This window comes from Poecile atricapillus, chromosome 4, assembly GCF_030490865.1.
Source record: "Poecile atricapillus isolate bPoeAtr1 chromosome 4, bPoeAtr1.hap1, whole genome shotgun sequence".
Taxonomy (NCBI): domain Eukaryota; kingdom Metazoa; phylum Chordata; class Aves; order Passeriformes; family Paridae; genus Poecile; species Poecile atricapillus.
The window spans coordinates 75,002,204-75,014,902 of NC_081252.1; the positions used below are offsets into that span (position 1 = coordinate 75,002,204).

Here is a 12,699-nt window from a genome sequence, read left to right on the forward strand (position 1 = left end):
ACCCCTGGAGGTGGTTTGGGATACCCGGAGGGAATTTTTTCCATCACCTGGATTAACAAAATTCCTCGATCCATCCTTGGCCCATCCATTGCTTTTCCATTCCCAAATGGAATCGTATCCATCGCCATTAACGTTCCAGCTGCTCCCCTTCCCTCCTTTTTATGTTTTCCCTGTTTTTCACTGGAATATTGGTCAAAATCCACCGAAATCTCTAATCCAACTCTTTCCCTTGGGCTGCGGAAGATTCCGTGGGTAAGTGCTGGGATGAATCCAAGCGTTTTCCTTGAATCCCAATACCTGGGGAATGTCACGATGTCCGAATGGAGCATTTGAAAAAATAAAATGGGAAGTGAGGAGAGGAAAATCGGGATTTTCCCAAAAAAAAACCAAAAAAAAAAAAGGTGGCAGATACTTTGGAGTGAATTTCCAAAATATTCCAATTAAATCCAATGTCTATCCATTGAATCCATAAATTCTAATATAAATCAAATGGAATTCCATTTGGAATCCTCTGTGAGGTCACCGAGCTGGAATTCTGCGGCCTCCTCAAAGGAGACATTGGGATTTTCCAGGAATTTTTCATGGATTGCCGGCAAAGCGATCCCAAAACCGGGATTCTGATAAAATCCATGGAATATTGAGCCAGAGTGGTTGTTTTTCCTCTTGGAATTAGCATCCTTAGAGCTGGAATGGTTTGCTGGGAATGAGGCAATGGGAGATGGTGAGAGCCGAGGTTTTGTGGGATTTTCCTGGTTTTTTTCATCCAAGGGTTTTGTCCTTCTGGAGAACTGAGCACTGCTGGGTTTTAATGGGAAGATGGGAAATTTTATGGATTTATTCATTTATCCGCAGGTTTTGTTGGGATGGGGAGGTTGGAAGGTGCTGGGATACAGCCAAGAAGTCAATCCCTGTCTCCCAAATCCCAAAAATTTCCAGGGAAAGCCTAAAATTGGAGCATTTCAAGCTGTTAACACCATTAAATCGGTTCGTTCCCTGCAGGAAATCCTGAGAAAACCACCCTCAAAGCAGCCAAAAATTCCCTAAAAACTCTTCAAATCCTTGGAATATTCTTCTTGGAGCTCTACCTCATCTTCCCCTGAGGAAAAATCCTCTTGGGAATATCCACAGTGGCTCTAACACCCGGAATTGGGCAGGGAGCATCCCAAGAAACCTGGAAATCAGGGGTGGGGTCGATGCAGGCTTCACTTCCCAAATCTGGGAGCTGCTGCCGTTTTCCTGGGATGTTTTGTTTTTTTTTTTGTGGAAAAGGAATAATTTTGGGATCTCTGGCTGCAGGAGGAGGAATTCATCGACTGGTGGAGCAAATTTTACGCTTCCACGGGAGAGAGGGAAAAATGCGGATATTACTTGGAAAAGGGATTTGACACCTTGAAGGTGAGCGGCTTCCCTCGGGTGTGGATCCTTGGAATTCCATTCTCCACGATTTCCTTGGGATTTTCGGCTTTTTTCCCCATCCGGGTTAAAAAAAAAAAAAAAATGGAAAGATTTTCCCCAAGTGTGGAAAAATTCCATTTCCTTTGGAAAATCCTTTCAGGAAACTTCCAGAATTTTTTTCTTGGGAGGCAGCGAGGGGGTGGGGAACTGCCACACTGGGAAGGGTTTGGGAATGACAAAAACTGGGGATTTCTCAGGGAAGAGGGAGATTTAGGCACAAGAAATGTTGAATTTAAAGCAAACTCCCAAATAGGGAAGGTTTTCCTTGGTTTTAAGGAAAATATTCCCAGCTGGAAGATCTCGATCCATGAAAAACCCACCGGGAGACTTTGGCTTTGTCTGGGTCATTGGGATGGGCTGGAATTTCTTGTGGAATTCCCAAATTCCCCACTTCTCTCTCCCTCAGAGGGAAACAAGGGGGGAAAACTCCTGGAATTTTCTCCCCGTGGGAGGAATTTTCCCAGGACTGAGGGGTTTGGTTGGAATTTTTTCCCTGCTCCATCTTTTCCTCCTCAGGTCTACGAGACGGAGCTGGAAAACGTTGAGGAATTTGAGCACCTCTCCGACTTCTGCCACACCTTCAAACTGTTCCGGGGGAGATCCCAGGATTCCAACGACGACCCCTCGGTGGTCGGGGAATTCAAGGTGGGATGGGCCCTCTTTCCATGGATTGTGTCCGTAGGGGTGGGAATTGGAAGATCCTTCAAGTCCTTTCCGGCCCAAATTGTTCGGTGAGGCCAGGAATTGTGGGAGTTGTGGAATCCTCATCCATGGAAATGTCCAAGGCTGCTTGGAAAGGGATTGGAGCAACCTGGGATTGTGGGAGGTGTCCCTGCCTATGGAAAGGGTGGGAATGGGGTGGGATTTATGGTCTTTTCCAGATCAAACCAGTCCAGGATTCTGGAGCCCCTAGGAGGGGGGTTGGGAGAGCTGGGAATGTTCCCCTGGAGAAGGGAAAAATGGGAATGAGACCCAGGGGCTGCAGCTGGGGAAATCTTGGAAAAAAGCTTTTCCAGCCAAAAAACCCGCGGCTCAGTGCGGAGCATGTGATGGGGGTCCTGGATTTCACCGGGATCTGCCTCCGGCTGGGGCGTTAATGAGGAGGGGGAAGAGTTTAAACTGCCCGAGGGCTGGGAAGGGTGGGAATGTTGGGATGGAATTCTGCTCTGGGAGGGTGGGGAGGGTCTGGAACTCTCATATTTGCTGTGGATCCCTGGAATTGTCCAAGGCCAGGTTGGACATTGGGATTGGATCCACCTGGGATGGTGGGAGGTGTCCCTGCCCATGGATGGGGTGGGATGGGATTGGATTTAAGGTAATTTCCAACCCAAGGCATTCCAGGATTCGGGAGCCCCTCTGCTCTGGGAGAGCTGGGAATGTTCCCCTGGAGAAGGGCAAAATGCAGGGAATGCTGAGAGTCCCTGCAGGGGCTCCAGGAGAGCTGGAGAGGGACTGGGGCCAAGGGCTGCAGGGACAGGAGCCAGGGAATGGCTTCCCAAGGGAAAGGGGAGATTGGGCTGGGATCTTGGCAAGGAATTCCTGCCTGGGATTCTGCAATTCCCAGATTTGCTGGGGCTGCCCCTGGATCCCTGGGAATGCCCAAGGCCAGACTGGGATGGATTTGGATCCAGCTGGGATCAGGGAATGTGTCCCTGCCCATGGAATGGGATGAGCTTTCAGATCCCTTTCCCACCCAAACCCTTCCACAATTCCATGATCCATTCCCGTCATTCCAAGGCTACTCCCACAGGACCCATCTCCACCTGTTCTTCCCTGAATTCCCGTGTTCTTCCCAGGGTTCTTTCAGGATTTATCCTCTTCCCGACGATCCGAGGGTTCCGGTGCCTCCCCGGCAATTCCAGCAGCTCCCGGCCAGGGGACTCCAGGAATGTCTGGTCCGGGTTTACGTCATCCGCGCCTTCGGCCTCCAGCCCAAGGATTCCAATGGGAAGGTATTCCAGAGGGAAAGCTCCACGTTGGCTCCTGTAGCGGATTCTTGGAACAGCTCAGCCCTTATTGGTCAAAATTTGATCAAAATCGGTCAAAATTTACAATTTTCTCCTAAAATTTAGGAATTTGTTCCCATTTTCTGTCTCACTTGGAATATCTGGGAATTCCAGGAGCCAACTCTTCCTTTATCCACTGGGATTTTTTTAGGATTGATTCCATGAGTTTTGGGTTTGGTTTTATTTTGGGGTTTTTTTGGGTTTTTTTTGGTTTTTTGGTGGTGAAGGAAATAAAATCCCGTTTTTCCCCAAAATTCCTTCTTGCAAAGGTTTGCTGGTCTGGAAGGAAAATTCTGGGAAAATGGGAATTGCAAAGGTTGAAAACTCAGGGATGGGGAAAATCCTTTTAAAGGCTCTTTGTTTCACTGGAAAAGGGGAAAATTTAAGGAAAACTGGGGAAAATTGGGAAATAGGTGAGGAAATACATAGGAAAGATGGATGAACACATGGAATACACATGGAAAATTTATGGGAAAATAACGAATAGACATAAAAATATATGGAAAAACATACAGAAAAAAATTTATGGAATATGGGAAATCTATATGGAATAGATGAACAAATTCCAATCACTTTGGAATTTTCCTCAATTTTTTTTAATGGATTTGGAATGGAAGTGTTTAATTCCTTAGAAATCTTCCATGAGTTATTCCCAAGGATTAAAACGAAGGGGGGAAAAAAAGGGAGTTTTTCCATTTAAAACCCCAAACCAACCCAAATTTGATGGCAAATTTCCCCTGGGATGGGAATTTTTCCAGAGGCTTATCCCAGCCCAAGGAATACCTGAGTGCTGATTCCATTCTCTGAGCTCTGTTTCCCACCCATTCCTTAAAAACCAAATCAGCAGGAAAAGGAAAATCCGGGAGAAGTGATGAGAAAACTTGGACTGGGTGTTTTTTTTTCCAGGGAATTCTTGGATGTGGCTGGGATAGTGGATCCCTGTAGATCCAGGCAAAATCTTTTAGGTGGAACTGGATCTTTTCCTTGAATTTTTTCCTTCTCCTGGCAAAAAAATCCAACTTAAATTCAATTCCCTGCTTCCCAAACTGATGCCGAATTCTCAGAATAATTTTTTTGGGGGAAAGGGATGGGATTTGGAGCAACCTGTGGAAAAGAGTAGGACTGGATGAGCTTTAAGGTCGTTCCCAATCCAACAATCCCGGGGGATTTTTGTGTTTCTTTCCGTGCCCGCCTCCAGTGTGATCCCTACGTGAAGATTTCCGTGGGAAAGAAATCCATAAATGACCAGGAAAATTACCTTCCCTGCACCCTGGAGCCTGTCTTTGGGAAGTAAGTACGGATTCCCTTCAGGATCCATGGAATTTTTTGGATTCCCTTATTGAGGGAATTGTGCTGGGCCAACCGGAACTTCCCATTCCGACACCCAATTCCAGGTTGGAGCAATCTGGAATAGTGGGAAGTGTCCCTGCCCACGGCAGGGATTGGGAATGGGATGGATTTTAAGGTTTCTCCCATCCCAATCTATTCCATGATTCCCTTGGCTCTCATTCATCAATCCCTGGGATTTCTGAGCTGCGGGGCTGGAATTCCATAGGGGAGGAATCTGGATCACCCCATTGATGGGAAAGAGTTTGGGGAACTTCTCCTCATCCGGGATCTTTGATCCGGTGTCTGAAGGAAAAACGTGAGGGACGGAGAGGAATGGGACACCTCTGAATGTTCTGGAAAAGGATTATCCATGGATAATTCAGTCGTTTCCCTCAGAAATGGGATAAAATTCCAAGAGTAATGGTTTATTCTGGGAAAAGATGCTTGGCAAGGCTGGGAAAGGAGCAGGGAAACTGAAGGAAGCTCAACTCCGTGGGGCTTTGTTCTCCCAGAAAATCAGAGAATCGTGGAATAGCCTGGGTTGGATGAGACCCATGAGGATCATCCATTGAGCTCCTTCCCAGGACAATCCCAACAATCCCACCCTGTCCCTGGGAATGTTGTCCAAACGCTCCTGGAGCTCCGGCAGCCTTGGGAATGTGGCCATTCCCTGGGGAGCTGTTCTGGTGCTCCAGCACCCTCTGGATGAGGAATCTTTTCCCGATATCCAACCTAAACCTCCCTGGAACAGCTCCGGCCATTCCCTGGATCCTGTCCCACAGATCGGAGCTGCCCTGTGGGATGAGCTCCAGGCTGGCAAAATCCGGGACTGGGGGCACAAACAGGGATCAAACCCTGCTTCCTATAAAATCCATCTGATTTTCCAAGGCTGCTCCCACTGGTGCTGGGACACCTTCCCAACAAAGCCAGATGGAGAGGGAGGTGAATTTAAATGGGATTTTGGGAAGGAATTCCTGGCTGGGAGGGTGGGGAGGGGTTGGGATGGAATTCCCAGAGAAGCTGTGGATCCCTGGAATTGTCCAAGACCAGGCTGGACACTGGGGCTTGGATCCACCTGGGATGGCGGGAGCTGTCCCTGCCCATGGATGGGGTTGGAATGGGATTGGATTTAAGGTTATTTCCAACCCAAACCATTCCAGGATTCCGGAAACCCTCAGCTCTGGGAGAGCTGGGAATGTTCCCCTGGAGAAGGGCAAAATGCAGGGAATGCTGAGAGTCCCTGCAGGGGCTCCAGGAGAGCTGGAGAGGGACTGGGGCCAAGGGCTGCAGGGACAGGAGCCAGGGAATGGCTTCCCAAGGGAAAGGGGAGATTGGGCTGGGATCTTGGCAAGGAATTCCTGCCTGGGATTCTGCAATTCCCAGATTTGCTGGGGCTGCCCCTGGATCCCTGGGAGTGTCCAAGGCCAGGTTGGACATTGGGATTGGATCCACCTGGGGTCATGGAAGGTGTGGAATGAGGAGCTCGTTAAGGTGTCTCCCAATCCAAACCATTCCATAATTCCACAATTCCTTGATAAACGAAGCCAGCACAGCCCAGCCCTGGCCCTGCTGGCTCGAGGTGACACAGACGCTCAGTGACTCGGATCCATCCCATCACCAGTGGGTCGGGATGAGATGTTCAATCCATTCCCATGGAATTCCAGCGGCACGATCCTCTTTTCCCAAGCATTTCCCTGTTCCCGTTCCCAGGATGTTTGAGCTGAGCTGCACCCTGCCCCTGGAGAAGGACCTCAAGGTCACCATCTACGACTACGACCTCCTGTCCAAGGATGAGAAGATCGGCGAGACCGTCATCGACCTGGAGAATCGCTTCCTGTCCAAATACGGGGCTCGCTGCGGCCTCCCCCAGACCTACTGCGTGTGCGTTCCTCCGGGGGCTCGGAATTCCCAGAATCCTGGGATTGGGGTGCGGAGGTGGCCACGGGATCACAGCAGGGGAGCTGGCTGAGTCCTGGTTCTCCTCCAGGGAGATCCCCTTCCATCCGTGGTTTCTCCTGGTGACCTCGTGCTGAGGACGCTCCCAGAGAAGCTGTGGATGTCCCATCCCAGGAATGGGAGATGGGGGTGGGATCTTGGGAAGGAATTCCTGGCTGGGCTGGAATTCCCAGATTTGCTGGGGCTGCCCCTGGATCCCTGGCAGTGCCCAAGGCCAGGTTGGACACGGGGGCTTGGATCCACCTGGGATAGTGGGAGGTGTTGGGGTTGGAATGGGATTGGATTCAAGGTAATTTCCAACCCAACACATTCCAAGATTCTGGAACCCCTCTGCACTGAAGCCAGACTGGGAATGTCCAGTCTGGAGAAGAGAAGGATCTGGGCTGACCTTTGAGTCTCTTGCAGGGCCTGGAGGTGCTCCAGGAGAGCTGGAGAGGGACTGGAGCCAAGGGCTGCAGGGACAGGAGGCAGGGAATGGCTTCCCAAGGGAAAGGGGAGATTGGGCTGGGATCTTGGCAAGGAATTCCTGCCTGGGATTCTGCAATTCCCAGATTTGCTGGGGCTGCTCCTGGATCCCTGGGAATGCCCAGGGTCAGGTTGGATCCACCTGGGATGGTGGGAGCTGTCCCTGCCCATGGCACTGGATGAAGTTTGACCTCTTCCCAATCCAACCCATTCCATAATTCCATGGTTCTGTTTGGTTTCAGCTCTGGCCCCAACCAGTGGCGAGACCAACTCCGCCCTTCCCAGCTGCTCCACCTCTTCTCCCTGCAGCACAACTACAAGGCTCCCACCTACAAATCCGACCGGATCATCTTCCGGGATCAGGAATACGTCCTCTCCGAGCTGGGTAAGATGGCAGGGATATTTTGGGATAGCAGAATTTCCTTGCTCCAGAGGAAGGGATGGAGCTGGATATCATGGAGACATCACCAGGATTGAGGGATGACATTGTCCCCATCCTCCTCCTCTCTGTCCCTATGGGCTCTGGACCATTTCCAAACTTGGCCGTGGCCCAAATCCTGGGATTTGAATCCAGACTTTCGATCTGGGAATGCTGACCTTGAGTTTGTGGGAAGCTCTAACCCGATGGAGCTTCCCACAGTGCGTGGAGACATCATGAGGAGCATTATGGAGGCCAGGAGTGGGTGATGGACATGTCCCCCTCCTCTTCCTCTCTGTCCATGTTGGGTCTGAACCATTCCCAAACTTGGCTGCGTCCCAAATCCTGGGATTGCATCCAGACCTTCCATCCAGGGACTTTGACCTTAAATTGGACCAAGCCAAACACCCCCAGGTGGGAGCTCCATTGTGGCTGTGAAGCTCCAACCTGGTGTTCCAAGTGCATGGAGATGTTACACAAAAGGTGATTGTGAAGGCCAGGAGTGGCTGATGACGTTGTCCCCATCCTCCTCCTCTCTGTCTGTGTTGGTTCTGCCCTTTTCCCAAGGCTGTCCGTGCCCCAAATCCTGGGATTTGAATCCAGACCTTCGATCTGGGAACGCTGACCTTGAGTTTGTGGGAAACTCCATTGGGTTGGAGCTTCCCACAGTGCGTGGAGACATCATGAGGAGCATTATGGGGGCCAGGAGTGGGTGATGGACATGTCCCCCTCATCTTCCTCTCTGTCTGTGTTGGTTCTGCCCTTTTCCCAAGGCTGTCCATGCCCCAAATCCTGGGATTTGAATCCAGACCTTCAGCCTGGGAATGCTGACCTTGAGTTTGTGGGAAGCTCCATCGGGTTGGAGCTTCCCACAGTGCGTGGAGACATCATGAGGAGCATTATGGAGGCCAGGAGTGGGTGATGGACATGTCCCCCTCCTCTTCCTCTCTGTCCATGTTGGGTCTGAACCATTCCCAAACTTGGCTGCATCCCAAATCCTGGGATTTGAATCCAGACCTTAAATCTGGGAATGCTGACCTTGAGTTTGTGGGAAGCTCCAACCTGATGTTCCAAGTGCATGGAGACATCATGAGGAGCATTATGGGGGCCAGGAGTGGGTGATGGACATGTCCCCCTCCTCTTCCTCACTGGCCAGACTGGCTCTGGACTTTTCCCAAACTTGTCTGCGTCCCAAATCCTGGGATTGAATCCAGACTTGCTGTCCAGGAACTTTGACCAGCCTTGAGTTGGACCAGACCCAACACCCCTGGCTGGGAGTGACACACTCCAACCTGACATTCCCAGTGCTGCCAGAGCCGGAAGAGCAGCTCTTCCATCGGAATCTCATTTTGGGAATGGTCACTAGAGGGAGACAATATCCCATGCACAGACCTGGGAATTCTTTTGGGATTTGGGGGAATCGGGGGACAGACCCAACTTCTACAAAGAGGAGAAAAGTCCTGGACTTTCAGGGAGGAGTATTTTGTTTTCCCATGGCACCTCCCTCTGACCCAGCATTCCTGGGGCAGGAGGGTTTTTTTGGGAAAACTCTGCTTTAAGGCACAAAAAGAGGGATTTGGTCCCAGGAGGAGGTGAAATCCCACTGGGCCTGGCCCAGGAGCTGCAGTTTGGAATCATGGAATGGTTCAGGTTGGGATCATAAAGATGATCCCATTCCATGCCCTCCTTGGGCAGGGTCACCTCCCTCTATCCCAGGTGGATCCGACCCGGCCTTGGATACTCCCAGGGGTCCAGGCACAACCACAGCTTCTCTGGGAATTCTCTTCCCGGGCCTCCCCACCCTGAGAGCAAAGAATTCCCGATATCCCACCTCAATTTTGATGGGATTTTTAAAGGCCACCACACCAAGGATGTCACCAGAGACACAAAACAAGGCACAACCCGGGGCTGATCCCTCTCTGCGCTCTTGGGAAACAAAGCACAAATTCCTTCAGGAATTCAAGTTTTCCCCTGAGGACAAGGAAAGCAGGGAATCCTTATGGAAAAGTTTTCCAGGGAGAGCTGAGGAGGTGTTAAAAGGCATCCCCCCCGTGGCAGTGCCTGCTGTCACCTTCTCTGGCTTTAACAGCAGCGAGTTCAAACAGCAGAACAAAGCCCGGGGCTTGACCCGGAGCAGATCTGGAATCCAGCTGCGAGCTCTGGAGCCGGACTGGGAATAAACTGGAGCCATTAAACACGAGAGCTGGGATTTTACAAGCCCCTCCCCCCGGCCCGTTATTCCATAAATCCCAGATTTTGTCGCTCTCCGAGAGGGGCTCGTTCTTTTCCCGGCATGTAAAGCCGCACGTGTGCGCGCACGCCGGAATTCCAGGGTTTGGGAAAATGTTGGGAATTAGCCCAGCTGGCTGGAGTTAAGCGTTTCCTTGGTAAGGAGGGAGCTGAGCTATCTCATAGGGATTTGGTGGAGTTGGGAGAATATTTATGGGATAATATTTATGGGATAATACTTATGGGATAATATTTATGGGATAATACTTATGGGATAATATTTATGGGATTATATTTATGGAATTATATTTATGGAGAGCGTTGTGTTTCAAATGTCCTGGAAGGTGCAGGACCAGAGTGGGGTCAAGTCCACCAACCCCAGCCTGGGATTTTGGGATCATTTGGGTTGGAGTTTGTAAAGTTGGAAAAGATGTTTAAGATCCTGGAATTCCAGAATTCAGGTTGGAAAAGATCTCCAAGATCAAGTCCAATCTTGTCCAAGCGTCATGTCCCGTTGTTCCTTGGACACCTCCAGGGGTGGGAACTTCACCACTTCCCTGATATCCAAGGACAAGGCACCGTGTCCATCCCAGGAATGGGATAGGGAGGCAGGAGTTGGCCATTGGCTGTACTGGGATGGAGGGATGGATGATGGATGGATGATGGATGATGGATGGATGATGGATGATGGATGGATGATGGATGATGGATGATAGATGGATGGATGGATGGATGATGGATGGATGATAGATGGATGGATGGATGATGGATGGATGATGGATGGATGATGGGGGATGGATGATGGATGGATGATGGATGGATGGATGATGGATGGATGATGGATGATGGATGGATGATGGATGGATGGATGGATGGATGGATGGATGATGGATGGATGATGGATGGATGATGGATGGATGATGGATGATGGATGATGGATGATGGATGGATGATGGATGGATGATGGATGGATGATGGATGATGGATGATGGATGATGGATGATGGATGGATGATGGATGATGGATGATGGATGGATGATGGATGATGGATGATGGATGGATGATGGATGATGATGGATGGATGACGGATGATGGATGGATGATGGATGGATGATGGATGATGGATGATGGATGGATGATGGATGATGGATGGATGATGGATGATGGATGGATGATGGATGATGGATGATGGATGGATGATGGATGATGGATGATGGATGATGGATGATGGATGATGGATGGATGATGGATGATGGATGGATGGATGATGGATGATGGATGATGGATGGATGATGGATGGATGGATGATGGATGATGGATGGATGATGGATGGATGATGGATGGATGATGGATGATGGATGATGGATGGATGATGGATGATGGATGATGGATGGATGGATGATGGATGATGGATGGATGGAAGGATGATGGATGGATGGAAGGATGATGGATGATGGATGATGGATGGATGGAAGGATGATGGATGGATGGATGATGGATGATGGATGGAAGGATGATGGATGATGGATGATGGATGGATGATGGATGGATGGATGATGGATGATGGATGATGGATGGATGGATGATGGATGATGGATGGATGATGGATGGATGATGGATGATGGATGATGGATGATGGATGATGGATGATGGATGGATGGATGGATGGATGATGGATGGATGATGGATGATGGATGGATGGATGATGGATGATGGATGGATGGTTGGATGATGGATGGATGGATGATGGATGGATGATGGATGGATGGATGATGGATGGATGATGGATGGATGGATGATGGATGATGGATGGATGGATGATGGATGATGGATAATGGATGATGGATGATGGATGATGGATGGATAATGGATGATGGATGATGGATGGATGGATGATGGATGGATGATGGATGGATGGATGATGGATGGATGATGGATGATGGATGGATGGAAGGATGATGGATGGATGGATCCTGACCAGGAAGAGAAGGAAGGAATGTCCATGACTGAGGGATCTTGGCCCATTTTTGGCAGGATCAGGGGCTGGTGTGGAGCAGGTGAGGAGGAGGAGAAGATAATTCCAGGTCTTCCATGGATGGAGCACCAGAAATATCCTGGTGGGACCGGAGCAGGGACTTGAACTGGAGTAGGAACTGGGAACAACCCCCAGGCTGTGCCGGTGGTGTCTCTGTGTTCCTCCTCCTCTCATTCCCATCTTTCACCCCAAATCCTGCAGAGGAGAAATGAGATCCCACCGGGAGCTCCTTCCTGTCTGCCCAGCTGAAGATCCTGGGTGGTTTTAATCTGTTGGATAAACTGTTGGCAGAAGGTTGATGGGAATCCGGATTTCTGGGACTTTGGGAGAGCTGGATCCAGGAGTGGGATCAACCATTGGATTCTGTTTTCCATGGGATCCAGCTGGATCCTTGCCACGTTTCCCTGGCTGGGATTTGTGAGGTGGTTGCACGAGGATCTCCGTAGGTTTTCCCACTGGGAATGGTATCCCTGCGCCCAGGATGGTTTGTGGTGACGGATTTGGGAACAGAGGCTGTGCTGCTCCAGCTCTTCCCGGCCAAAATCCATCCTTGTGGGATTCACTCCGCTCTTTTCCCCGTGGCAGAAGATGGAAAACCCCCAAATCCGCACCTGGGGCCGGTGGAGGAGCGGCTGGCCCTGGCCGCGCTCCGGAAGCAGGGATTGGTTCCGGAGCACGTGGAGACGCGGCGCCTTTACAGCCCCCTCCAGCCGGACATCGAGCAGGTGCGTGCTGGGATGAGCCCAGGAGCGGCATCTCCCGATCCAGCTGGATCCAAGGGGAGAATCCCACTGGGAATGTCTGTC

At 50.4% G+C, this 12,699-nt stretch overlaps 1 protein-coding gene across 9 annotated transcripts in view; it reads left to right on the forward strand.

Annotated features, from left to right (window-relative positions):
- DYSF (dysferlin) overlaps positions 1-12,699 on the forward strand; it is an 80,521-nt gene that overhangs the window by 47,086 nt on the left and 20,736 nt on the right. For all 9 annotated transcript variants that reach the window (XM_058837715.1, XM_058837721.1, XM_058837719.1 and 6 more), the window contains 7 exons: positions 1,297-1,395; positions 1,972-2,100; positions 3,252-3,407; positions 4,660-4,751; positions 6,501-6,671; positions 7,454-7,596; positions 12,479-12,618. In XM_058837715.1, coding sequence (XP_058693698.1) covers positions 1,297-1,395; positions 1,972-2,100; positions 3,252-3,407; positions 4,660-4,751; positions 6,501-6,671; positions 7,454-7,596; positions 12,479-12,618 — 930 coding nt within the window. The remainder of the gene's footprint in view (positions 1-1,296; positions 1,396-1,971; positions 2,101-3,251; positions 3,408-4,659; positions 4,752-6,500; positions 6,672-7,453; positions 7,597-12,478; positions 12,619-12,699) is intronic.